We start from the raw sequence: 26,203 nt of genomic DNA, 5'->3' as shown, positions 1-26,203 counted from the left end.
GCTTTTTTGTTTCTTAGGTTAACAGGATTTCATCTTCCTCCACCTGTGACAAGTACAAAATCTGTATTTTCACTGCGCTTGACAAGTGACTTTGCAGTTAGTGCTCATGGGTTTAAAGTTTACTATGAAGGTAAGACATTTTTAACAATATATTCGGGTTTTATTCTCTCTGGTCTCTCTACATAAAAAAAATAAACCTTAAACATCCCACAGAAATAAGCAAAAAATACGCATATATAACCTTATCCAAGTTACAATATTTGCTTTTCATGTAATCACTCATAGATGCATAGAGCCATATCTCAAGCCAAAATATTTAAAACTACAATCTGTAGTCCCATCCAGACAAAAGTATTTTATGAACTCTAATAATGGCAAGTTCTTTTAATTCTGAAAAACTTAATTGTTATTGTTCTGGTCCTTCTGACGCATGCTTATTCAAATTAATGTCAAGACATTACTAGTTAGTCTTGAATTTCACTGGATAGTGGCATCTGCAAGTTTTATGGATGGATTCCTTCTTATATGTTTGCATAGGAGAAACGCTGACTACATTCTCTGAATTGACATAAAGCTATTTCTCAATTGCAATTTTCACAATGGTCTATAGTTTTCACAAAGGCACTGAAGTTAATGAGCTGGAATATATATTCCTGAAGTACAGAAGTTCATATTATTGTATATGTATGTTCCAGGAAGGATCTTGTTCATGACCAAGTTCAGTACTGTAGTATTTGAAGAGTAGGTTTATATCATGCATTCATTTTTTAAACCCATTTCTTGGTCCAGGGACTATGAAGTCTAACAAGTTTTTATAGGACATAAACAGAAAATGTTTGCCTCATTCTCTTTGCTATAGTGTTTTGTGGTTTGTTTTTTTTCCTTTTTGTATTCCACTCCCTGCCCCCACCCCCCTTTTTAAAAAAAAAAACCACTTGGTTAAGACACTAGATTTTTCTGTTTCCATTAAGTGTTTCTGTCAGCAAAGCTGGAGCTATAGTAAACTGCCTGGAGAAGTTCTGAGGCCATTGTTTTATCCTACTTGGTCCCATCTGCAATAGACATTAATCTGAAAAATTAACTAGATGAGTTACATTTTGATAGCTAGGAAACTATCAAAAAATGGATAATGAAATGAGGAGTTGCTGTAGAAATACAGCCCAGAATCACTCTGTAATAAAATGTCTTCAGCCATTGATAATAGTTTACCTTCAGGTATGATGCATTAGAATTCTACTTCATGTAGAAATTCCCTCCTATATATAAAAACATGAAATGAAAAACATAAAACAATTTTTAAGCCTTCTTGTTCGTTGAGTTATAGAGAAAATAGATGAAATGATGATACATTATCTTTTTTTCTTGGTGGGGGGGAGGTTGCACATAAAAAAGAGGTAATTTAGAAAAGAGAAATTCAGGCTATGTGTAACTGGTTTTGTCTAGATTATAGCTACTCTGCAATCTGTTAATTTTTCAAGCATTTGGTAACTGTTCAGCAGCATTATTAAAAATGTTATATTAAAATGCACTATGCAAATTCCTATGGATTTTTAACTATGCAAAATATAAAAATGCTTCTCATGCATGAATTGAATTGATTATATATGGTATCTACAGAAAGATTTTGCACTGCTAATGCTAACAGACGGCATACTATGAGTTTTAGTTATGATCAAGAATGATTAAACTAAAATGGAAGATCAGCTGTAGACTTCAGCTTGCACATGTAACTGACTCCTCACATAGTTCCTTTCTAGGTGCAAATAGAGCTCAAGGTCCTAGCTTAGTACAAAGTGTGGGGAAATTTTACCTTCAACCACAGAAATCAGCCTTTTAGAGCAAAACAGAAACTTGTTACCTTGAACTCATCTTTTTTGACTAAAACTACTGTTTTATTTTATGAAATTCGGAATATTCAATAAGTTAGGCTAGATATCAGAGTTTTAGTTCAATGGGGTTTCCCTTACCACAGCCAGATCTACTGTTTTAAGACCTGAATCAAGGTAACTTCATTTCATCAGAAAATTTTTCTTTCAATACCTGTTTTTTTCTGACTTCATATGAAGCTATCCTCTTTATACCCAGATAGCAAAGAAATGAAAACTCATTACATTACATTACATTCATTTAATATCTCTTTCCTTGATGGGAGAGAATAGATGTATTTAAATGCTAATCAGATCAGGGCAATTTCCATTTCTGTTCTTTTTCTACTCTTTGTGAACATGTATAACCCTGCAATCAACATTTTAAGATCTGGTTCTGCCAGTTTTCAAAAATTTTGATTGCCCAGTAGCTCCTTCTTAGCTTCTTGATGAAGTATCTGCATATTTAGTACCCTTAAATATCAACCCTCATAATTTAAAGCTTCATTATGGATATGTAATTTGAAATTTAAGATAGAAATGATTAGCAACCTGTCATTGCAATAAAGCAAAATGATAGAGGTGGCATGAGAGGATAGGGTGAGAAGTAGTGACATATATCTGCAGGGATTAGATCCAGTTGTAATCTGAAAAAACAGGAACATACCTTTCATAATCAGAGGAAATTTAAAACACTTTCTTCTGAAATGCTTTGAAATAGATTATAGAGGTAGGTGGTAACATGGAATCCATTACTGTTCACTATTAAAAAAAAAAAACCCAAACAACGACAACAACAACAAAAACCCCAACAACAAAGCCTCCAAACATCTATTTTTCTGACTTCTCATCCTCTTGACAAATTTGCAGTTGAGCTGAAAGTTGACAAGAAACTCCAGAGTACCCAAGAGAATCTATGGGAGATACAAATCTACAGTGGACTTTCTTGATCATAACATACAGGAACACACTCATTTTCTGATCTTCTCAGAATAAAAATGTTTATGAAAAGATATAAAATTGTATCTTTAATAGAAAGACTATACTGAACGCCATATGTACGCCACTGCAATTGCATTCAGTCAAACCAAGTCCACTATAGACCACAACATATTGACTCTGGCTTGCTAAACATCAATATCGTAAGCCTGCAATCTGTGTCCCTACATTCTTCTCTTCTTTCCTTCTTTCTCTTCTTCTCACCCCTTCTTTCTTTCTTCTATATCAAGTAGCATATTTGGGTTATATTTGGTACCGTTATGCACAAACTTCATGTTCAGATTCTGTATTATTCAGAAAAGAACACACCTGATAAACATACCTCTCTATATAGCACAATACCCCTGAAAAAAATTGATTTCATGAGAGAAAACTGGAATAGATTACTCAAAAGTCACAGACTTCACTTACAGTGACAACTAAAAATGGTGACGCGCACTAAAAATTAAGGAGGGATTTTAAAAATACCCTGAAGCTAATTTTATCACTGTCTAGTGACACAGTATTGCTGATTGGAGTGAGAAATGGGGAAGTTCTAAGTCTGTTGATTCTGTGCCTGGTTTTTTTGTTGGTTTTTTTTTTTGTTGCTGTTGTTTTTTGGTTTTTTGGGGTTTTTTTTTGTTTTTTTGGGGTTTTTTTTGTTTTTGTTGTTGTTGTTTTTCTGAAGAGGTTTCTTAGTAGCTTTCAGGCTCTCTACAACATGTGTCAGTATTAATATCTGGAGAAGGATTGCTATACTTAATCTCCTTTTGATAATTTAGACTAAGTACAGTGTAACTGTGCCCTTTTATTTTTTTTCTGATGGGATAATTTGGTTTTGGAATAGAAGAGTTCGATGCACTTTTCCATTTCCTGTTGTCCTAAGATGCATAAGGAGCTTTATTCATTGAGAGTGCAGGCAGGGAAATACAGCTGCTGAGAAAGAAAGCAACGTAACAGCTTGGCTGCACAGCAAAGGGGATTCAGTGGACATAGCCCTGCTTTGAACAGTGCTTCCTTCTGTTCTCACTGTGCTATTTTACAGCTGTTGAACAGGTAGCTGACATTTCTGAAATCATTGACTTCGTTAAAAAATTTACTGCTAAAATTTATGCCAATCTTTATTCATGTTAAATATTATAGACAATTTTGTGTTATCCTATTGGCCATAGCAAAGAATAGAAAAGTTTAATATGTAGATTACCCTTACAGTGAAAACTCTGAATGCTCAGGAGGTGAAATGTAAATATTTATAATAGTGGTATAAAATATAACTTTGTCTGGTTTGTACTGCTGCACTTAATTTTAAAACTGAGTTATAAAAATGAATTATTAGACACTGTATAAGTAATGAAATGGTCTTAATGTTTGTACTAGAGTACTGCTATGGAGTTCAGCAATTCTGCTGAAATATTTTTGAGAGCAATGTTAAAAATTTCAAGAATGATCACAGCTTTATGAATAATGGGAGGTGGAGAAGCAAAGGGAGCAGGTGGTGTTTGTTAACAGAATAGGATTTCCATCTAGTGACTTCTGTGGACTCATCATGCATTTCTTTCAGCAGTATTAAGAAAAACTGGTAGCTGATTGTACAGCATTATTGAAGCATGTAGATAAAAAATGCTGGTAGGACTTAAATATGCCAGGATGGGTGCTAAAAATTATTTTGGCAGTTAGTATAAAGTTGCGAATAAGATAAACTACTTTTAGTTCTGTGCCTATCAGAATTCAGAAATGTGGCTACACATAATCTAAATCTTGGATTCAGGTAAGGTTCATGAAGTCCTAGCCGTATAAAGCTAATAATATCACTGCTAGTTTAATACAAAATTTAAAGGAGTTCTAATGAATTATTGTTTAATATTGGAGTGCTCTCAACAAGAAATACACTGAAAAATTGTTTGCCAGGTAGGAGTTGTAAAAGCCGCAGAATTTAAGTTGTGAATTTGTCACCAAGCTTACTATCCGATGGATACTTTAGGCTTTTTATTGTTGCTGTTCACATCTTTCCATAACTACTGTGGATATGGCTGGTCTCTCATTACATTGCTTCAACCACCCCTTAATAGAAATTGAATTAAATTGAAGAAAGGCAAGGCAAGGATTAAATTTATATATATAAATATATAAAAAATACTAAATCTAACAAAGCAACATGCTAGACATAAGTCAATATATATTATTTTAACTTCTATTCAACATGTTGGATAACAAGAAGAAAAAAAAAAGTGCTAGAGTTTCTCTATTTTGTCTAAATGTATGAATATCTGCCAAATTGTCTAGGAAGTACCAGAAAATTGTCTAATGAATCTTTTTTGTCCTGGAATACTAGCTTGGATGGAAAAAATCCCACTAATGCCTTGTCATAGACTTGTATCTACTAAAGACTTTTATACCATTCCTAATGTCAGATGCATAGTAAAGCTGTAGCACAGCAGACAGTTAATTCCTTATGAAATCAATACCAGGTTGCCATGGTGCTGCTACATATTTTACCTATATGTTGTGCTGGTTGCGCTATTCCTGTATAAACCCAGAGGAAGTAGAGAAAAATAGCTATGTGGACTTAATCTGGTTGATTTTTATAGCATTTCCCACTATTTTTGTGATGCCACAACCACTGCTTTGGCTAAAGAATAACTTCTGGAAACAAAGTTAACTCTAGAAGACATGAAGCTTTAAGAAACTTTCTTTGATCTCACTGATCACTCTGCCTCACTTAGAAGTAAGACTTTTTAATTTTGATTTTTGAACTTCCAGCCACTAGCTTTTGTTCTGCTTTTATCTGCTAAATTGTAGAGCCCTTATTATTAGCATCTGTGAGTTCTTATGGAGGTTCTTAAGAACTGCAATGAAATCATAGGCTTTAGAGTAGTCTTTCTCTTTAATAGGGGCTTTTGAAGCATTAACATAAACTAATTTTCCATATAATGAATTATTTTCTGTCATTTTTCTGCATTTTCATAATTTTGTGACAGCTGTGTGAAAAAAGGCTCTGATCAGTACACTTGTCTGGCTGAGGCCTGCACCTGATCACCACAACCTGTTATATCTTATTAAATCTATTTAGCTTTCAGAGCAATCTCTCTCTGTCCTGAATGTGTGAGGGTTTAAAGGGCTGAGTGCCAGCAGCTGAAGCCAGGCTGGGGGTGTTGGTAACCCTGGACTGGCGTCAGCTACTGGAGAGCCTGGGGTCTCTGTGGAGTGGGTGGGGGTCTCAGCTGCTGCTCATTGGGGTGGGAATGTTTTGTGTCCCAGAAAACAGCTCTCGGGAGGAACCTGTGTGAGTGAAGCAAGTGAGGAGCTCAGTGGTAGCACTTGGAGGAAGCCGTGTAGCAGGTGCTGAGGCACTGTGATGGCAGCTTCAGCTTCTCCCCACTCGGGTGCTTGGGTCGTACACCTGCACACTTCCATCTGGACTAATCTGCAGGAAGGAGGTTCTGGGTCTAGGGTGAGGCATCAGAAGGAAGGGGAGTCCATGCTGGACAAGTAGGCCAGTACTGCATGTTTGCTAGAAGCATCAAGCTGGAGCAGCCAGGGATGAGGGGAACCCTGGGGCTAGTAAGAGGGCCTGGAATCTGGGTGGGATTGCCAGGCAGGCAGAGGGGTCATGCTGGTGCTTGTGGGACCTGTGAATGTACGTGTGCTCATGCAGCCAGGTAATTCTGTGTGTGCACCTGCATGGATAACCTGTGTCTGCCAGACAAAGGGAGGGTTTGGCCACTGGTGCTGGTGTTCAGGGGGTGCTGTCAAAGCAGTGTCCTGCCTTGGCAGTCTATAGCCCATCCTGTCAGTGTCTTGTGTGTGTCGGTGTGTTTCTCTTGGATACTTGCTCAGCTGTGAAACTGGTAAAATCTACAAATGGGAAAGCAGCAAGAAAGTCCATTGGCTGGAGTCACATTCCAAGGCTGCAAGCTGCCCCAGGTCTGGGGTCCTGTGGCCAGGCAAAGAAATGTCCAGGTTTCAGAGCTGTTGGAAGCAGTGGCCAGTTGCTGCTGAAAGCAGTGGCAACTTACTACATCCCTTTAGATGCTTAAATGTCTTTTGGGCTCACCAAGCATAACTTGGCCTTGGTAAGTCTGTGCTAACTGCTCCCAATTATCATCAACCTTCAGATGATAGAAAATGGATTACAAAAATGTGCTCTTTAGGCTACTAACTGGAAAATAAGGGAAGGATTATTAGTTTATAGTGCCTGTAGTAATCCCTCTTGCTTTTATTAGGACAAGTGTATCACTAATCTGTTTAATCATGAAGGACTATGGCTGATTGTTAAATTTTCCATGGATTATGGACAGTAGCTTTTCAGTCAGGGTGGGACTCCTCTTCTGGTACCCTTGGGTGAATCTGTGAATTGAATATATCCCACTTTCCGAAGTAAACCCAGAACCAATTACCTCTTTCCTTGGACTGATACGTGAACAGGTTACTCCTTATGAAAAATGATGCACACAAGGCGTATTCTTTGGTCTTTTCCATATTGAATATTATTGTCTTTGTCACTTGGTGAGTCTGCAATCTTCCCCATCCTTTTTTTGCCACTAGCATATTTTTAGAATCCTTTTGTACAATCCATAAAACACCTCCTTGGCCTTTGACCTTCTTGATTTTTGTTCCTAAGCACCATTTCTGTACACCTTTCTTCTTGTCCATCCTTTTCCCCTTTTTTTTGTCGTCTGTACTTCTTTGCATTTTAGTTCACTAAGAAGCTCCCTTGTTAGCCTCATGAGTCATTTGCTAAAGTTCACTTCCCCTTAAAATAGTTGGGATGTCATTTAAAACAATCAGCCATCTCTCTGACTGCACTTCCTCCCCATAATTGCTTCCCAGGAGATTCTGCCTATAACAATTCCCCAAATAAATTAAAATACAATGTCTTAAAGTCTAGTGTTCTGATTTTAGTACTTACTTCTCATACTTCTTTCTAAATCTGGGCTCAATTTTCTCTTACTCTGTAGCTAGGTCCCTGTTCCCTGAAAAGAGTATTTTTAAAGATCCTCCTTCTGAGTTTAAAATGTCTACATACAATTATATTTTTATTTGTGTTGATCAGGTAGTTTCATTTCTTCCCAGCAGTTCTACTTGTCTTCTGATGAAGTACTATGATTATGAAGCTCAAACCCTAAGAGACAACTGTGCAACTAGGCATTGGTCTGCTGAATGCACTTGCAGCCAGAGTTTTTCTCCTAGTCAGAAGGATTAGAGATACCAGCACCTCAAGGGACCACATGCTCCTCATTCTTCCCCTCAGAATCCCATATCAGCCTTAGATCAGCTTAAGGTTTCCCTTGGCCGTTTTGTTACCACTCAGATGACTGAATAGCCTGAAATAGCAGTTGTGAGGCTTAAAAAAGAGCAATTGCTCTGTAAAATTGTGTGCCTGAGCTCCAGGCAAGAAGTACAAAGTCCAAGACTAGAGGCCTGTCTTACAGGCAGGGGACTGTGCCATGCAGGAGGGAGTATCTGAACACAGAACCTCTCAAAACCTCATTATGGATGGCTGTGTCACTTTAACTGTAGTTTTGCGTACTGATAATAAAGATTGTTTCTGCTGCCAAATATTTGTCATCCTATTTTTAGGAGAATATGTGATAAATTCATCTAAATAGACTTGTCATTCTCTTCTTTTTCTTTCATTTGAAAAATAACATGTAATTTTTAGGAAAAAAGCTCATGCACTTGTGCTTGATTATAGATCTAGTGTTTTATTCTACCATAATTAGCAGTTAGACTTTAGTGGTTGTTGAGTGCTAAACTTTCTTTGATAAATCTTAAAAAAAAAAAATAAATTGATTGATTAGAGTCACAGAACGTGCATAATTTTGTTCCAGACAAAATGAATGGAAATATATTTATTTGCTTTAACATTTGCAAAAAAAGTCATTCTTTGAAAGTTAAAAACCAATGAATGGCTTATCATTTCTTCTGCCTTGAGAAAAACTTAATTATTGGGGGAAAAAAGATGTCTCTCCCTTAGTCTGGTAAAAATCCACTTACTATCTCAATGTTCTGTTTAATTTATTTCTTTTAGAATAATGCTGTTAAATAAGCCATATTTGTCAACTTATGGTACTGCAATTTATCATTTTGATACATGCCTCATATTGTAGCTTAACAAAGACAGTGATTAATTTGAAATCTTAATTATATGTCAACCTTACTTTAGATTTTTTTTTCTTATATTTTCAATGTCATTTTTCATTTAAATAATAATTGAACATATACTGCAAGTCTTGAAAGAAATTTCCCAAGAGATTCTAAGGTTTTCTTGGTGAACTTACATTCTTCAGCTGCTGGACTGTCATATTGTTTAGTACAGTACACTAACTGTAAAAAAAATCTTAAGGCAATCTAATTTAAGATTCACATTTTGATCCCATGTCTAGACAACCAGTGAAAACTGTAATCCAATATAGCTGAAACAGTATTCTACAAGAGCCAGTATATACTGCTCATTAAAATACCTAATTAAATGCAGCTCCAAGTTTAGAAGCAGGTGCTTTCTTCCAGTTCTAAGTTACAGTTCAATGAAATTTTGAAATAGTAATTGACAATAGCAGACTTTGAAATATCCATACGTTTCATAAAAATGAAACTGATAAGTACCACTTACACATGTAGAACTCCATGACTTAATCCTTCAATCTGCATTTGGGTTTTTGATAGCATTTTGGCATTGATTTGTGATAGCTTTGACAGAACTTCTGTAGCAATAATATCAAAACATAGAGATCTGGAAGAACAGGTTCAGGATGCCAGCATGTAATCTTAAAAACTCTTCAAAGACAGGAACTCTGCAGATGGAGAAATTTATTTATGAAGAGAACATAATACAGAATAATACAGAACTGTAACTTAAAAGGCTCATTTTGTCATCTTAACAGATTTTCAAAATTTGCAAGTTTTTCACATTAGTTACATTTATAGTTTGTATTTGACACTTAGACCTATAAAATGTAGTCATACTGTTGAGCAAAAATTATATGACACATAAAATGCTTGGAAATAGGTGAGCATCCAGTTATGTCAGTCACTAACATCATCCTGAACAGTACCAGTGGAATCATTTAGTGGTGATTATGACAACAGTTTTACATAAAGAGAAAATCAATTGCTTACTCTGGACTGGAATTCTCTGGCTATTAAAATAAAACGAAACTTGTCAGAAGTGTATTTTGAAAGATATTTATTTTTTTTATTAGCTCTTACCAGAGAATTTCTCAATAGCCTATGAGGCCATACAAGCAAAACTCAGCGCAAGTGTAGGGAGCTTTGAGAAGGACGGATAATAATACTGTGGAACTAGATGGTTAGTCAAATGCCTTAAAATTTGAAAAAAAAATAGTTTAAACAATTGAAAGTAATTTATAATTAAATTATATTTATATGTATATGAAATAATTAAATAAAAGACAATATTAATCTTCTTTCTGGAAGAGCCATTCTCCTTTGAATCCCTAAACACCATAAAGAAAAATTAATTCTTTCACCAGCCGACAATAGGCCACTAACATTTCAAGGACCACCATGGCATGTTATAGCTAAAAATTATTTAGTTAAGCTGCTTATCCAAGATAAATACTATAGATGTATTTGGAAAGGTCATGAACCATTGACAAAATTTTAAAACTTATTTTTAAAATTTCTGAGCTAATTTTTTTTAAGCAGATATTTATTCTGAGAAAAATCATAAGGATTTTTTTTTTTATAAATTGATGAATTAGTGATTAATTCTTGATAATTTTTTAAATTTAAAATCCTAGAAGATTACATACTAAAAAACTATCAGTTCCTTTACCTGTAGAATGTAACATTTAAAAAGAATTTTCTGAAAGTAATACCAGTGGACTAATTAAAGAAAACCCATTAAAATATCAGCTGAAGTTTTGGTACAGAATTCTTATACCTTCTTTTCTTTTGTTTTTAATTTTACATTCTGAAGTTTTCCTGCTATAAAATAGCATCTGAAGTCTGTATTGAGAAAATGAAGAAAGCTGACATCAGAAAGCAATCTGCTTTCATATAAAAAGAAAAAAATAGAAAACTAATAGAAATCCTTATATATTTATTGCATGGTTAAAGAAGAAATAAAAATACTAGGATTGCAAAAGATTTATTTTTTAAGTGAATTTAGCATAATGTTCTTACTCTTCTGTCAGTGTGCTTCTAAGCATCGTGTTCTTAGTTCTTTTAGGACCAGATACTGTTGCCACTTGCAGAATTCAATTCCCAGTTTCTCTAAAGATATAATCAACATTGATGCGCTTTGTGCCAGTTGTAGGGCTGATTTTGTGATGAAATATGAACCCTATGGGAAATAATTTGAAATCACAGGGTAAGAAAATGCTCCTAAATGATGGCTTCTCAACATGAAGTCCAGGTCTGAACTGATGATGTAGATATAAAAGTCTGTGCTAAATGCTTATTCTTCTCAGCACCCTGTCACTCCAGGTTACTAGTTAATAGTAAGCAGACAGATGACAAGAATAAGATGTTTATAGGCAAATATTTTTGTTAAATAACAATGTGCTGTGTCATCTTTAATTACAGCATAGCATTGCTCAGTTCTGTACTTGTCACAAGAGCTCATACTGCGAGCAATAAGAATGTGTTATTCTGGGTATGAAGCATCTTCCTTTGGAAAAACTTTCTTCTTCCACCCACAATTCTGGTACTGTCACAGCTAAAATACATTACAGCTTCACATATTGTTGAGATGCAATGAAATACAGATTCCTCATCTGGCTCCAATCCCCAGCCATGGACAGGGGCACCTTCTACTAGACTAGGCTTGTCAGAGCTCCATCCAACCATACTAGACTAGGCTTGTCAGAGCTCCATCCAGCCTTACTAGACTAGGCTTGTCAGAGCTCCATCCAACCTTACTAGACTAGGCTTGTCAGAACTCCATCCAGCCTGAACCTGAACACTTCCAGGGATGTGGTATTCACTTCTCTAGTCAGCCTGTTCCAGTGCCTCACCACCCTCACAGCAAAGAGTTTTTCACAGAATCACAAACTGCTCTGAGTTGGAAAGGACCCACAAGGACTATTGAGTCCAAATGTTAAGTGAATGGCCCACACCAAGATCAAGCTTGAGACCTTGGCATTATTAGCATCATGCTCTTTTTCATAAAATCTAATCTAAACCCACCATTTGGGTTACTTCTTCTTTATCATTTAAATACATTTTATGTATTTGCTAATCATAGGGTATCTCATAAGTGCAGCAGAAAATAACATTTAATAAAATCAGGAAAAATTGCTCAAAACCAAGGAGTTAATTGGAAAAGAAATCAAGACAATAAGTTCTTGAAAGATTAAAATGCAAAATGAGACAGAACCTAAGCATTGATGAAACAAATTTAGTTGTAATGCAAAGTGATAGGAAGGCTCTTACAACTTCTTCACATTAGAGTTGGTGGGCAGCACATTTCAATTTTGGCCAATGGACCAAGACAAATAAGCACAGTACTAGAGAAGTTTTCAGGGAGTTACCATTGACTTGGTGTGATTAAATCAGAAAGAGATCAGGAAAAGGAATTGAAAAAGCAGTGAAGATAAAATTATTTCACTTTGATTATTTAATATCACTATTACTTTTGGGGTCTTACAGACTTCATCTGATTCCTATTGTCATGTTCCTTTCTTCCTCTCTGTTCAGCACTCACCAGGCTGTGCAGGGAGCAATATCATGGAAATAATACAGACGAAAACAAATTTTGTTGCATCTGTGTTATTCCCTCATCCTTTTCTCTGGTCTAGCCTGCTATATGGCTCAAAAACACCAACAGGAACCCAAGCAACCAAAGTCAGAAATGAGATACACACAACGGATGGTGTGAGGAAACATAGCTCCATTGCCAACAGCACATTTATTTTCATTTAAAACATTTATCAAACTACATCTTGATGCACCACATGTAATGCAGAGTGACAATAGGAGGTTATAACAGTCTTAGAGTTGTAAATCGACTCGCTAATTATCTGCATTTCAATGCTCAAAACCCGCTGACAGATTTACTCACACAAAACTGATGCTTGGTGCTTAGAACAAAATGCATCACAGTGTTTTAGATTCCCAAGATTGTTTTGTGTTGCAAAGGGTCCAAGAAGCAAGTGTGTCATGTTTGGTTTTGGGTCTTTCATGACAGGATTACACAACATGTCTGTTATATTCACTTGAATCAGTTTAAGCACTATACAGACTTGAAATGATAGATTAAAAATGAAAAAAAATAAAGATTAAATTTGTACTACAGAGTGAAAATAGTTACAAAAGAGAAACTTAAGATTTTGAAATCTTAAAACTGATTTTCCTTCTGAACCCTTTCAATTTCCCTTGAGATGGAGATCTCCTTTTTCCAACTTCTCATCTGGAACCCCTTTGGTTTTAACTTTGGCCTTTCTGTGTGAGTATTTCAGAGTATGCTTTCACTGCTCACTTCTAAGGGATGGAGTTCTTTTGTCTCTATATTTTAGAACTTAAATCAAGTTTATTTATTCGATAGAAAGTTCTGAGCTGTCCATGGAAATCATGATATGCATCAGTCTTCACGCCAGTACTACCTATGGCAAAAATACAAAAGAAGGCAAAAAGGCTTTTTTCCTTCACAATTTTCTGGGATTGGTTTCCTTTCTTAGGAGCTTTTTTTTTAAACTTTAATTTTAATGGCATTATTTCTATAGCTCTCTCCTTTAATCCCAGTATATTTTCTTGTAAGTGGAATTTTTAGACTCCTACATCTATTTATAACTCCTATCATGTGTGAGGGATTAGGTGGTCAGGATTCACTACACAAGTCTTCCAATACACATTGCAGTGCTGATGTCAATGTCCTGTATTGTTGTTGCAGACATTCTGTACAGCAGAGGGTAGAGGTAAACAATTCCAGAGTACTATGCCATTTTTTGTCCTTACTACTAGCAATAAAATAAGCACAAAAGCTAGGACTTGCAGGTATATAGGTAGGTCATACCTGGCCACACTGCAACACACAGTTTTTCTCTTCATTGCCATGATTGTACATATCTGAGTATTAATGTTATTCACCCACTCCCCAGAAATCTTAATCAGTTTTGAGCTACTCTTACATAAGTGTATATGACATGGTGAAAAACATAAGTACAGTAATTTCACGATTACAAGCCGCACCATTTTGACTAAAATTTTGCTCCCACACCGGAAATGCGGCTTACACTCAGGGGCGGCTAATATGTGAATAATTTTCTGACATTTCCAACCCCAGAAGTGCAAACCGAGGTGCTGAGCCAAGCACCGGCCAGTAAAACCCGGGTTTACACGATCGTTACACATTGGTTACTCTGTTGCGCAGCGGGTGGAGCCGGGATCCCTGCTGGCAGCGCAGGAGGGGGAGGGAGGCAGGGGAGCTCCCTCCTTCCTTCCTCTCCCGCAGCCCAGGGGAGGCAGGGGCTCCGTGCTGCCATCCCCGTGGCTCGGGGGCAGGCGGAGGGCTCCCGTCCCTGCCTGCCACCACGGGAGTGGGGGGGCTCCTTCCCCTCCTGACACTGCCGCCATGGGTGCCAGCGGGCTCCGTGCCCTCCTGCCACTGTGGGGCACCGCCGGGCCAGGGTGAGCAAGCCCAGAGGCGGCGGCCAGCACTGAGCGGCCCCACCGAGCAGCAGCACCGAGCTGGGCCACCCGGCCCCGTCAGCAGCCCCAAACAGGCCGAGCCCTCATGGCCCGAGTTGAGCCAGTAAACCGCCCCCCGATCCCACGATTCTGTTACTGTTTGGCAACTTTGTTGCACGCGGGTCCTCACTGCGAACGACAGAGCGGCTTATAATCGGGTGTGGCTTGTGTATGGACAAAGAACGAAATGTTTGCCAACACCCGGCAATGTGGCTTATAGTCAGTGCGGCTTGTAATCATGAAATTACTGTACTTGTGGCATTACTGCTGTTCCTGCCTTTGGGGCACAGATGAGCGTTGCACTGACTCCTGGGGCAGTTGGGACTTTCAACTCATGGGAGTACTGAAAGACCACAGCAGAATTTCAATTAAATTAATCCTCTCCTCATCAGAGCACGACAGAGTCAAAAACTCTTCCATGGTGTTACTCTCAACCAGCTTGTCTGATCATTTCCCCTATTATTTGCTGGTAGATTTATTTTATGTTTTTTGCCTGTACGCAACAAAGGCAAGAGTAGCTTTCAGTCTCTTTCGGAATTTGTCCTCTTTGACAGTCTGAAGCTAGGAAACTTACTTGGATTTGCTCTACATTTAATTATATTGTCTATAGATCTGGCCTAAATGTGTATGTTTCCATTACTGATCAAAATTAGAACTTCACTACAGTTCATCTGATCTGTTGACTTTTTTGTCTTTGAGACTAACTAAATTAATTAATAATTACAGTAATTTCACAATTATAAGCCGCACTGAGTATAAGCCACACTTCTGGGTGTCAGCAACTTTTTGTTCTTTGTCCATACATAAGCCGCACCTGATTATAAGCCACATTTTGCAATACAGAGTGTAATAAAAGGTATCTATTCTATCTCCATCTGTTGAGGGTGGGGGCAGTGATCCTTATCTCAATGGTAGATATTCTGCTAATGGGCCATCCATTGAAACCAGGCAGGGCATTGTTCTTTATCTTTTCACAACCCATCCTTCCTCCAGAGAGTCATTTTCTGCTAATGGCCCATTGAGTCCCACTTTGGGACTGATAAAATTACTTCATCCCATTGGAAGATGCTCCAACCAGGGGGAAGAGCCCAACATTTCTTACCAAGATAAAAACAGAGGTTTTGGGACACTAAGAGAATCCCTTTCTCCACTGGACTCCAGAGGAAAACCGGATTTCTCCACATCACCACTGGACCTCCAGAGGGAAACTGCACCTTCTGCAGGAGCACTGCTTCAACTGAACCACATCTGTCACTGCAGAAGGACTGCAACCACCATTTAATGGGACTGCTACCAACACCCTGCCTGACGGGGTGTCAGGTTGTACTCTGACTTTGACAGGGTTTGGAGTTTCTTTCTTTGTAGTACTGTATTTCTATTTTTATTTCCCTAGAAAAGAACTGTTATTCCTAATTCCCATATTTTTGCTTGAAAGCCCCTTGATTTCAAAATTATAATAATTTGGAGGGAGGGGGTTTACATTCTCCATTTCAAAGAGAAGCTCCTGCCTTTCTTAGCAGACACCTGTCCTCCAAACTAAAACAGCAACTTTTTGTTCTTTGTCCATATATAAGCCGCACCTGATTATAAGCCGCACTTCCGGGTTCGGGCCAAAATTTTAGTCAAAATGGTGTGGCTTATAATCGTGAAATTACTTTTGTAATTTTGAAATTAATTTTGTTCATAGATCTTCTGTGAGCAGGAAGAACTGAAAAATTCAATACACTGGTGCAAAGTCAAATTGAATTTCCAGTTTACTTTTCTTTTTTGGTAATGAGTATTGCTAATTGTGCTCACACCATTTGAAGAATAAAAATTTAAGATTTACATGTACATCATATTTTAGTTTTAATCTGTGTAAGTTTAACATAGGAAAACATAAACATTTCATTTACCTACACAGAATTCTAAGGAGACTTATCAACTGATTTTACTTTAGGAATAAAATAAAGGAACTAATTAGTTGTAACAGACAGGGCATCAATTGAAAGTCGCCTGTTCTTTATTCTGCAGCAATAATTCAGTCTGTTTGTTTGGTATACAAAACATCCTTATGTATCCACATGTTAAAGTAGTAGATTTGTTAAAGGGCAATACCATTGCACTTTTGAAAAAAATGAAAAGCTTTATTTCAAGGCTTGAGCTACAGACCTTTGTCTTTCCAGTAAATATTGTAAGATTCATCTAGTGTTGATTTTCACATTACAGAGAAGGTCACCTTCAGGGAAAAAAAATAAACCAATAGCCTTTCTGTGATTTCAGTCAGATTCCTTTGAATATTTTTCTTTCTTTAGACCCTAATAGATATGCTATACTCCTTTTTAAAGGAAAATTAATATATCAGGAACTCCTGTTCATACCATTCATTTGGGCCTAAAATCATCATGTCTGTTACTGGGTTGTTTTGGGAAAACACTAATAGAGTATTCTTTTCTAGTAACAGGATAAAGATAAGCTTCAACTACTTGTTACATGATTCAACAGTACACCCAGGAAGCAATGGAAGTTGCATGCTGGGCTGCATCAATGCAAGTGAAGTCAGTAAACTAGGAAAGCAAATTTTTCTACAGCTTTTAAATCTGAAATATGACATTCATTGTTGTATCCTTGATGCAAGAAAGATGCTGATACAATGCAGCAAGTTCAGGGAAGAGTCACTATGGAGCACTCCCCCTCCAAGGGGAGGTGAAAGGAAATGGGCTTCTTCAGCCTGGAGAGGAGTTTCTGGGGACAGGGAGCATCCTTCAAATCCTTGTATGGAGCTTAGAGAGAAGGGTCTTCATTTAAGTGAATAGAAAGACAGACATACTTACCAAAATGATCTAGAGTGATTGTGGAATCTCCCCTTTGAGATCTATTCTTCTAGTTGATGCTGTTATGAGCAGGAGGTTGGACTGGAGCTCTCCTGAAATTTCTACAACCTGAATTATTTTATGACTCTATAATAAGTTACCCATAGAAAGTAACCAAGATCAATAACTATAACTTCCTAGTTTAATATGAAAGTCAAATGTGCATTCCTGAAAGGATTATTTCCCTGCAAATACAGACAGATTTTGAAGTTGGTTTGACGCAGATACAATTAAATAAAATTTTGTTGTCAGAGAAAAGTAAAAGCTGGAGTAAGAACCTGGAACTGAGGGTCACTAACAGGATGAGGGCCAGGCTGGAGATAAAGTACCAACATAGTGCTGAAAGTCCTTACAGAACTAAGCCCACTACATCACAGGGCCAAAGCATCTGTGCAGCACAAATCTGAAGACTGGCTGAAGGGAACTGACTGGCTGGAGCACACTGGTGGATCCAGACTGGGATGAAGTTGGACTCCTGGGTCCATGGGTAGAAATGCAGATCCTAGTTTATGCTGATCAAGTTCTATGGCTGCCTTCAGTGCCTTGGCATTTAATCAGTCTCAGGTTATTCAAGATATTTTTACTTTGAGTCTATATGTTGTACTTTTTTTTTTTTGGAGTTTGATAGCTGCAAGTTTGCAGATTCTGCAGTTTTACTACATATCTTGAAATCTGTAAATAAGCAGACATGCCCTGCTAATCTTTACTACATTATTGATTCTTTATATTTCTGAATTGACAAGTCAGAAATACCATCATGTCAAGTTCCAGAGGACAATAATTTTTACATTTGTAACCAGGTCACTTCTACCTTCAAAATAGCTCAGAAGGGATGATGAAAGTGTTTAAAATGCTAAATTAAGTTTATCTCAGAAAAAAATCTTTGGACTTTAAATCATCCTTTGAAAAAAGGAGTTTTTTCCCATTGATTTTAAATCATCCTTTGAAAAAAGGTTTTTTTTCCCATTGATTTTCTGGAAAGCATTGTCTCTTAATTCTGAGAACCAAAATAGGAACCTGACACCATAAAGATCTTGATAGTAAGAAGGCTCCACAGAGGGATCTGGGCAGGCTGGATTGATGGACTGACACCACTTATATGGGGGTCTAAACTGGGTTCCTGCCTTTGGCTCACAACAACCCCCTGCACCACTACAGGTTTGGGGCAAAATGCCCAAAAAAGCTACTGGATGGAAAAGGACTTGGGAGTGCTGGTCAACAGCCAGCTCAGCATGAGCCAGCACTTGCCCAGGTGGCCCAAGAGTCCAGTGACTTCCTGGCTTGTGTCAGGAGTATCACGGACAGCAGGATGGGGCAGTGAATGTCTGATACTAAGCACAAACAAAACTACCATTGATATTGATAGTGACTTTATTTTCAAAACATACCACTTGGTTATCTGGTGAAATGCACTTAAGTGAATTATATTTTGGATATTTTAAAACTGCCAGAATTTGCATGTTGTATTTGAAAGTTGTGTAAAACACATTTCCTACCCCTGAAAGGTTTGAAAGTTGAATGTTACAGACCATGCAATACGATACACAAGACAAGGGGCTGAGAGAGCATATTTCTACTATAAGTTTATAAACTTAGATTAAAGGTCTAAATCACATTGCCAATACAGAATATCTTTTGAATGTTCATTCCTCCTGGACCATTATTAGAAAGTAAATTAATTAAATTCCATTAATTGAAGCTGCATAAACTCAATGCAGCAAATTATTTTTGAGTGATTTTTCTGGCCAACTCCCACCTCTGAAAAAAAAATTAAATGTTGTTAAGTGGTTATTAGTATCAATAAAGACTTGTGCCTTTTTCTATTTAAGCATTATTATCTCTACCCTTTGGCACAGCAGCTCTTTAAATACACAGCTCATTCTTTTAACTTTTCTAAAAGCATTCATCTATTTCCACAAACCGTTGAGAGCTTATTAGCAGAACTTATTTGTCTGTGACTTGTTTTGTAAACTGAAGTGATTTTAAAAGTAAAAGGAAAAAAAGCAATAGTAATATATATTATTAAATATAGTACTAAAATTAAGGATTTTTTATATTAACTTTTTTTATTTTCTCTTCTTTCTTGTTTGCTTGCTTCCTTTAGTAATGGTCAAGCATTCTGTTATTTGGTAGGAGGTATGTTCTCATTGATTTATTTCAAGTCAAAACATTTCTCTAACTCATAGTACTATCATTAGAAATTCCACTATAATATTAGACAGACCTAATTTATAAGAGCATAGCTTCACAGCCTGAACCGGAAAAGAGGTTGTCAGAAAGACTGAAATATGACAAAAGGAAACAATCAATATCTGACCTTATCAAAGAGCCTCAGCTAGGGAGACAATGGATTGTCATTGAACTGAGACTTCATGGAAAAACTGAACAGTTTGAGAAAGATACCTGGATTATCATGAACCTGAAAGTGTGTTGAAAAGATAACAGGAATGGAAGAAGTCTACAACTTGTAGGGGAAAAAATCTCCAGTTGATTTGTTAAAATTTTAAAACAGAAAAAAAGGAATTTAAATCTTAGATGAATAACTCATCTTCCTAATAAGGCTCAATCTTACAGTAACATATTTAAAAGTCAAAATAATTTTTCATACAGTAGAACAGATGCAGTCAATGAATAGCTTTGCAATATGAAAAAGATACCTCTCAGCAAGTTGAGAATTCCTTGTATTGATTAGAAAACCTCTTTTGCTACCCTGCTTGCAAATTTAGCTAAATTTGAAACGGTCACTTATTCATGGTCTAGACTCCATAAACCTGTTAATTAACAGATAATCTGCAGTGGTTGTCTCTCAGTCTAGATGGTTGCAGCTGTTCCACTTAAATGGACAATTAGGTATTTATTTCATCAGGGATTTCAATCTCTTTTATTCCAGGTGATTATTCAAAGCAGCTGACTTTCTTTCTCAGCAAACTTGCATAACTCAGTAAGATATTAGTTTTCATATCTTCCTATTCAGCTTTATATAAAATAAGGAAAGTTTTTTCTCATTCAAAAATTTAGTATTAATAATATTATTTTTTGCACAATTTTTTGAGTCTGTTCTTCGGAGTTTGTTGTGAAGAGCGCTAATAATTTAAAAAATATGAAGAGAGAAAAGCATTATTTCGTATAATCTGAATAGTATTAAAACAGAAAAATTAAATACCTCATATATTTCAAACATTTAGATAATCTTAGTAAAAAAACCCTCTTTGTTACATGAAAACCTTTTTTGTAGTGCAGTGAAAAAACACAATTACATTGTAAAAAAATCTTCTTACCCAACTTAAATATAATTCCTTAAAACAGAAACATTTAGAATGTGGTCCTATTGAAGAGTGTATTAACAAAGGAAAATAAGAGATTATGTACAACATGCTAAATCATAGTAAGAGAGAGATGAAGATAAAATTATAAAATTAAATATTTGCATTTATAACTTAATTCTGTTGTATTATTGTCTATTGAGTATGATTCTCTCCTGTATGGTTCACATTACTGAAATACAAGTTTTATACTATTATATATTTATATTAATGTATTTTTCCTTCATTCAAAGAAGTCAAGTACCACTTTAAATACCCTGTGTTCTCTTAGCCAAGGCAAGGCAAGTTTTAGAGTTTGTGTGGAGTCCCAGGCCTCATACTCATAATGCAAAAAAAAAAAAAAAAAAAAAAAAAAAAAAAAAAAAAAAAAGATCTGGGTTAGTAGACTTGTTCTCATTTTTGTTCTTTTGTTCTCATTTCCCATAAAGCCTTACTGGTATGATTTTTGATTAGGGGGAGGCCTGATGGTGTTTTCCAGTTTTGCAGTTACTGGTCTATTAAGGAGCAACAAAACAGTAACGAATTAGAAGGCTTTTCTCATCCCCAGAACTCTACCAGAAGCTTGCTAAAGAACTCTTCATCAATACAAATGGCTTTCTGATGGTTTTTTATTCTTTCCATAAAGGAGCTTTATATAATTTTATTGAAAAATAAAAAAAAAAAAAAAAAGAAAAGGAGATGTTTAATTAGCCATCATAAGATATTATTTGCAGTTTGGAAGCAACATTAAACTAAACCAACCTTAGTGTCTGACCAGTCCAGGGGCTCAGAAAATGTTAGTGGAGACTGTGATTCAATACCAGCATGACGTGGGTTGGATGAGTGCTCATCACTGTTCAGGATTTAACTTTATCTTAACTTTAAACTGCTGTAGACAAGGTAACAACTGCCAAAAATTCTACCCAGTGCACTGTAACTTTCTCTCCTTTTGTTATGAACATAACGTTGTTATGATGTCTTTAGCCAGCAAACTGGGAAAAAAGTCCTAAATGATACTATATGTTATTTCAAGAATATAAGCAATGTTGCATTTTAATTCTGCTATAAATGCAGTATTTAATTTTTTTTTAATCAAGAGCATAGTATTCTATTCAAGTAATTAAAAGACCCGTATTTGTATATGTTTTAGTTTAAATAAAATAATTGGATTTTTTCAGATAATGTCATTGTGGTGATAGAAATTGCTGTTTCGTTGTCTTTGCAGGCATTCAATTAAGCTTTCAATGTTGAAGTAGTTTTTTATCAGCTAATGAAAGTAAACTTTATTAAAGCACCTTTTTTCAAATTAAGTTCTTACTGCATTCTATGTTTATTATATTCAATTATTGCAGAATTCAATTAACCCTTCATATGTTCTCTTAAATGTATTTATCTATTTTATTTGAATTTTCATCTCTTGGAATTTAGTGAATAAATAGGAAAAGCAAAAGTGAACAAATAGTATTTGACTGAACTGGCAAATGAAATGCTAAAAATAAGAAAATTAGATAATCACTAAAGCCCATGTGAAAAGATCATTATTGAGGCAAAAAAACTGATATGATTAGGAAAGAAAAAGGACTAAATATCTGTACAGTCACCCTCACCCCATCCCAAGTCTGTAAAAGATCAGGAGAGATCCAGAACACCATAGGATTTCATTTTAGAAACAATGTTATTTTAAAAATAATCTCTGCAGGGTCCATAACTGCACATGTCTGTCATAGAAAATCCAGAGGATTCTAGGTCACTTTTCTGCTGTGAACTGTTGAACAAAAACTTTGAATTAAAAATGCTTTTGGTCAGCATTTCTACTGTCTGCAACATAATAAGAGCAGCAAAATTTATAAAATACTTTCTAAATTGTGAAGGAGAAACCATTCAGGCCCTTTCAAGTTTCAAGTACCAAGAATCCCAGGCTTTCAGCTCCAGGGCAGAACATTGTATTTTTAATTCTACAATCTACTGGTGTGGATGGCAGATGATCTGTGATATCTGGGAGCATTTGCTCAAGATTGCAAACACCAAAATAAATGATCTTGTAAAAGAGACAGGAGAGTGAGCTAGGAGTAGTCTTTAAAATCTTAGTTTTACCAACTTCTTTTTTAATTGCCATTTTTTCTCCAGCTTGTATTTGACACACGTACAAAAATGAAAAAGCAAATACTAACATATAAAGTTAATGACAGCACTCACACCTCTTGCTGGTTTGTTCTTGCCCAGCTCCTATTTCTGTGAAAAGCAGGCTTTGAGCTGTGTCTGCCCTTCCTATTGTTAACACTGGCAATCAGCTTTATATCACATGAAGGACTTGCAGTAATAAATGAGATGCATCAACTAAAGCTCTAGTACTGTAGCAAGGTAGAAATGTAACTATGGTCTGTGTACAAAGCAAACTCCTTTTCCAGATGACTGGTTTATTTTGACTATGTATAGCTGGAATAGTCTCTTTTTGAAGTGACTAGGAAGGAATTCTGCTTATACTAGTGACAAAGGTGGACACTTTGATAGGACAATATTAGTACAGTGCATCTTAGCCGAGATGAGGAAGTGATATTTGATATTCCAATAGAAAAACATGTCGGATAAAGCTGAAAGAAAAGTAGACAAAATGAAGAGTAAATAAACTGATATGCTGCTTATATTTTGTTTACCCTGCTTCTGGATTGCAGGATTTTTTTGTTGTGTCCAGACAGCATTAAATTTTGGACTGTGGGTTCCAGCAGTTTCCCACACAGTCTACCTGAAGAGCAAAGATAAAATCGAGCATTTAATTTGGAATAAATGACTGAAAGTCAAGATTACCAAATTATACTCTTTTTTTTGGACAGAAAATTATGCCAGAATATTCAGCACTCAGTATAATTTGCTTCTATAATTCAAAATTTCAGTGCTTTCACAGAATAGCAAAAGCAAGAGAATATCCCCTAATAAAAATTTGCAGTTTCACAGTGCTCCAAAGGGCCACAGGACTTCTTGCCCTTGGTTTATTTGTACAGCTCCCTAATACATTAATGTGAATTGTACGGGTGCATTAAAGGCATGGTTATAACATAATTATCCCGAAATTTGCACTGTGTATGACTTCTGCTACACAGAAACCACACCAATAGAGTTAGTTAAATGTGTGTTAAAAATAATAAATGCATACATAAAGTAGAAAGAGGTATTTTGGATGTAACTCAGCTCTTTACAGGAAAGGGGATGAAAAACAAGCTAGATCACATTTCCTTATTCTTGAATTCAGCTTGAATTTTTGTTCTTTAAATGGAGAAGAAATGCAGAATACTACAAGACAAACATTGCATTTGTGTTTCCACAGAAGTTTTCATTATTAGTTTTATTTTATTTTCATATTTTTTTTCTCACAGCGAATCAATAATTTCTTATTTTGTATTTGTTTAAAATTCATTGCTTGTGCACTGAAAACAAAAGGTTTTTTTCAGCTTTATTAAGAAGCAGTTATGTCAAAGACCTGTATTTATTTTGGCCTTTGAAGTCTCTCTTCATGTCATGATTCTTCATGTGTCTTTTGGTGTTTACAAATCCATTAAATATATTCTTCCTTCAGGACATCCAGCCCTGACCTCTCTGCCAAAAATTATAACGTACAAAATGAACTTTTTATACATGGCAAATAAAATCAACTTCTAAAAGGTGTATCTGGTGAAGACAGAGACTGTATCTCTAGTTCTACAGGCCACAGTACAGATGTTTTTAATTTATTGTAGATTAAACAAAAGAAAATCCTATCTGCACTATCTGTGGTAGTTAGTAGTAGTAGACGTAGTAGTAGTAGTAGTAGTAGTAGTAGTAGTAGTAGTAGTTACAGTATATCTGTACTTGTTATTCTCACAGGTGGAATAATTTTGAGTGGAGGATATTGAATCTATTCTACTGTGTGTGCAGCTAGAACAGTTTCTTTGACTTCACCTGTAAGCAATTTAAAACCTGCAATATACACAGAAAAAACTTACTGTGTAACTAAAAGTTTTGCATGTGGGAATAACAAAGAAATAACATGGAAAATACTTTTTATATTGTAGTTTAGGTAAGTGATGTACAGAATTGCTTACCAGTTGGGTTAAACTTATTTATTCACAGTAATTAAAAATATTGATGTCTGGAGGTAAGCTAATTACAGTTCGTTTTCTTTAAGTGATAGGAAGTAAAACATGAGCCACCCAACTTGGTATAATACCATTCATTAAGCTGATTAACTATTCTTTAAAGATGCTGCTTACAACTAATTATAAATGGAATACAGATGGAACAGTTCATAAGTAACTACACTATATATGTCTGCATTTATTATCATCATCTCTTGTCCTGGATAGTCTGTTTCTGTATCCCATTGCTGTATTTTGTTAGTTTTTTTTTGTTTTCACACAAAAGCAACATTTAGGCACTTCCTATCACAAAAAAAATGCTGACTGATATATAGGACTATGGAGTAGGGAAGCTTTTTCATTTGTTGTGCTGTGCTTGTCTGTTGAGCAGGACTACTATCAGCTTTATTAATCATGACTTGGAAACAAACTTGAATTAAAGAGAAGTCTTGTTCATGGTCACCTTTGACTATGCTAAAAGAATTATATTTACCAACCTTTCTAAAGGGTTCTTCAGGGTGAGCCATGTTCCTCAAGTGGCTTGTTTGTCTTTTCTGTAATTCCAGTCATGCTGGCACTGTCAAGGTCCAGAAGTGTAGCTGAACAAAAAATTTCACAGTGAAAGAAATAAAAATTCTGAGCAGGGATTTTGCCTAAAACTCCGTTAACATTTAAAGCAGGGAATATCTGTTTGGGTTACCATAACCATAGATAATAATTATGAATGGTTTCAACTTCTTCTGCAAATAATATGCATGTGTTAATGTTCACTGTACTGTGGATTTTTTCCAAACCTGATGCATTCTTTAGTGTTTCTCCTCTCTGCTACTTTGTGAGACTTGAAAGGATGTGTAGTTTGGTACTTGCAGGAAAGAAATAACAATTTGTTTATTTTAAACAAGTTGGTTTTTGGTCATGGGGAATCTTATTGTTTAACAGCCATGTTGTTTTTATTTCTTAGTCCAATAAAAGTGGTTCTGGAAGCATTCTGTATAGACTTAAACTTTTAAAGTTCTGAATTTCTATGTCGAGGGTACAAGATTAAAAGAAATTTTAGTTTTATACTTTTGATTGGTACAACTCTTTTTTGGTAATGTCTTTTTTGTAATTTTTTATTAAATAGAGGATCTGGATATAAATGTTGATGTAATTTAGAAAATTCAAATTCAACAGAACATCTGAAATTTATATGCAGAATAAATATTTGGGAAAGAGCAATCAATGTTTTAATCCAAATTTAAAAAAAAAAAACAAAACCAACAAAACAAGTACTAAGTAGGAAAATGTTATGTTTACTTAATCTGAGGAAGACGATGACCGACTCCATACTTTTTTTTCCATTTCAGTTGTCTGTAAAATTGTGTGGAAACTTAAATGGTCTGATTAGATTCTAATGAAACATAAATACATAAATGTCACCTAACTTGAGGCATCTATGGTGTGTA

At 35.8% G+C, this 26,203-nt stretch overlaps 1 protein-coding gene across 3 annotated transcripts in view; it reads left to right on the top strand.

The window, feature by feature from the left end:
* Nucleotides 1-26,203, top strand: part of LOC116996510 (CUB and sushi domain-containing protein 3-like) — a 614,657-nt gene that overhangs the window by 113,247 nt on the left and 475,207 nt on the right. For all 3 annotated transcript variants that reach the window (XM_033060271.2, XM_033060262.2, XM_033060252.2), the window contains exon 3: nt 18-130. In XM_033060271.2, coding sequence (XP_032916162.1) covers nt 18-130 — 113 coding nt within the window. The remainder of the gene's footprint in view (nt 1-17; nt 131-26,203) is intronic.

This window comes from Catharus ustulatus, chromosome 1 (genome assembly GCF_009819885.2).
Source record: "Catharus ustulatus isolate bCatUst1 chromosome 1, bCatUst1.pri.v2, whole genome shotgun sequence".
NCBI lineage: Eukaryota > Metazoa > Chordata > Aves > Passeriformes > Turdidae > Catharus > Catharus ustulatus.
Note: the sequence above shows the minus strand (reverse complement) of the source record. Positions and strands in the feature narration are given on the sequence as shown.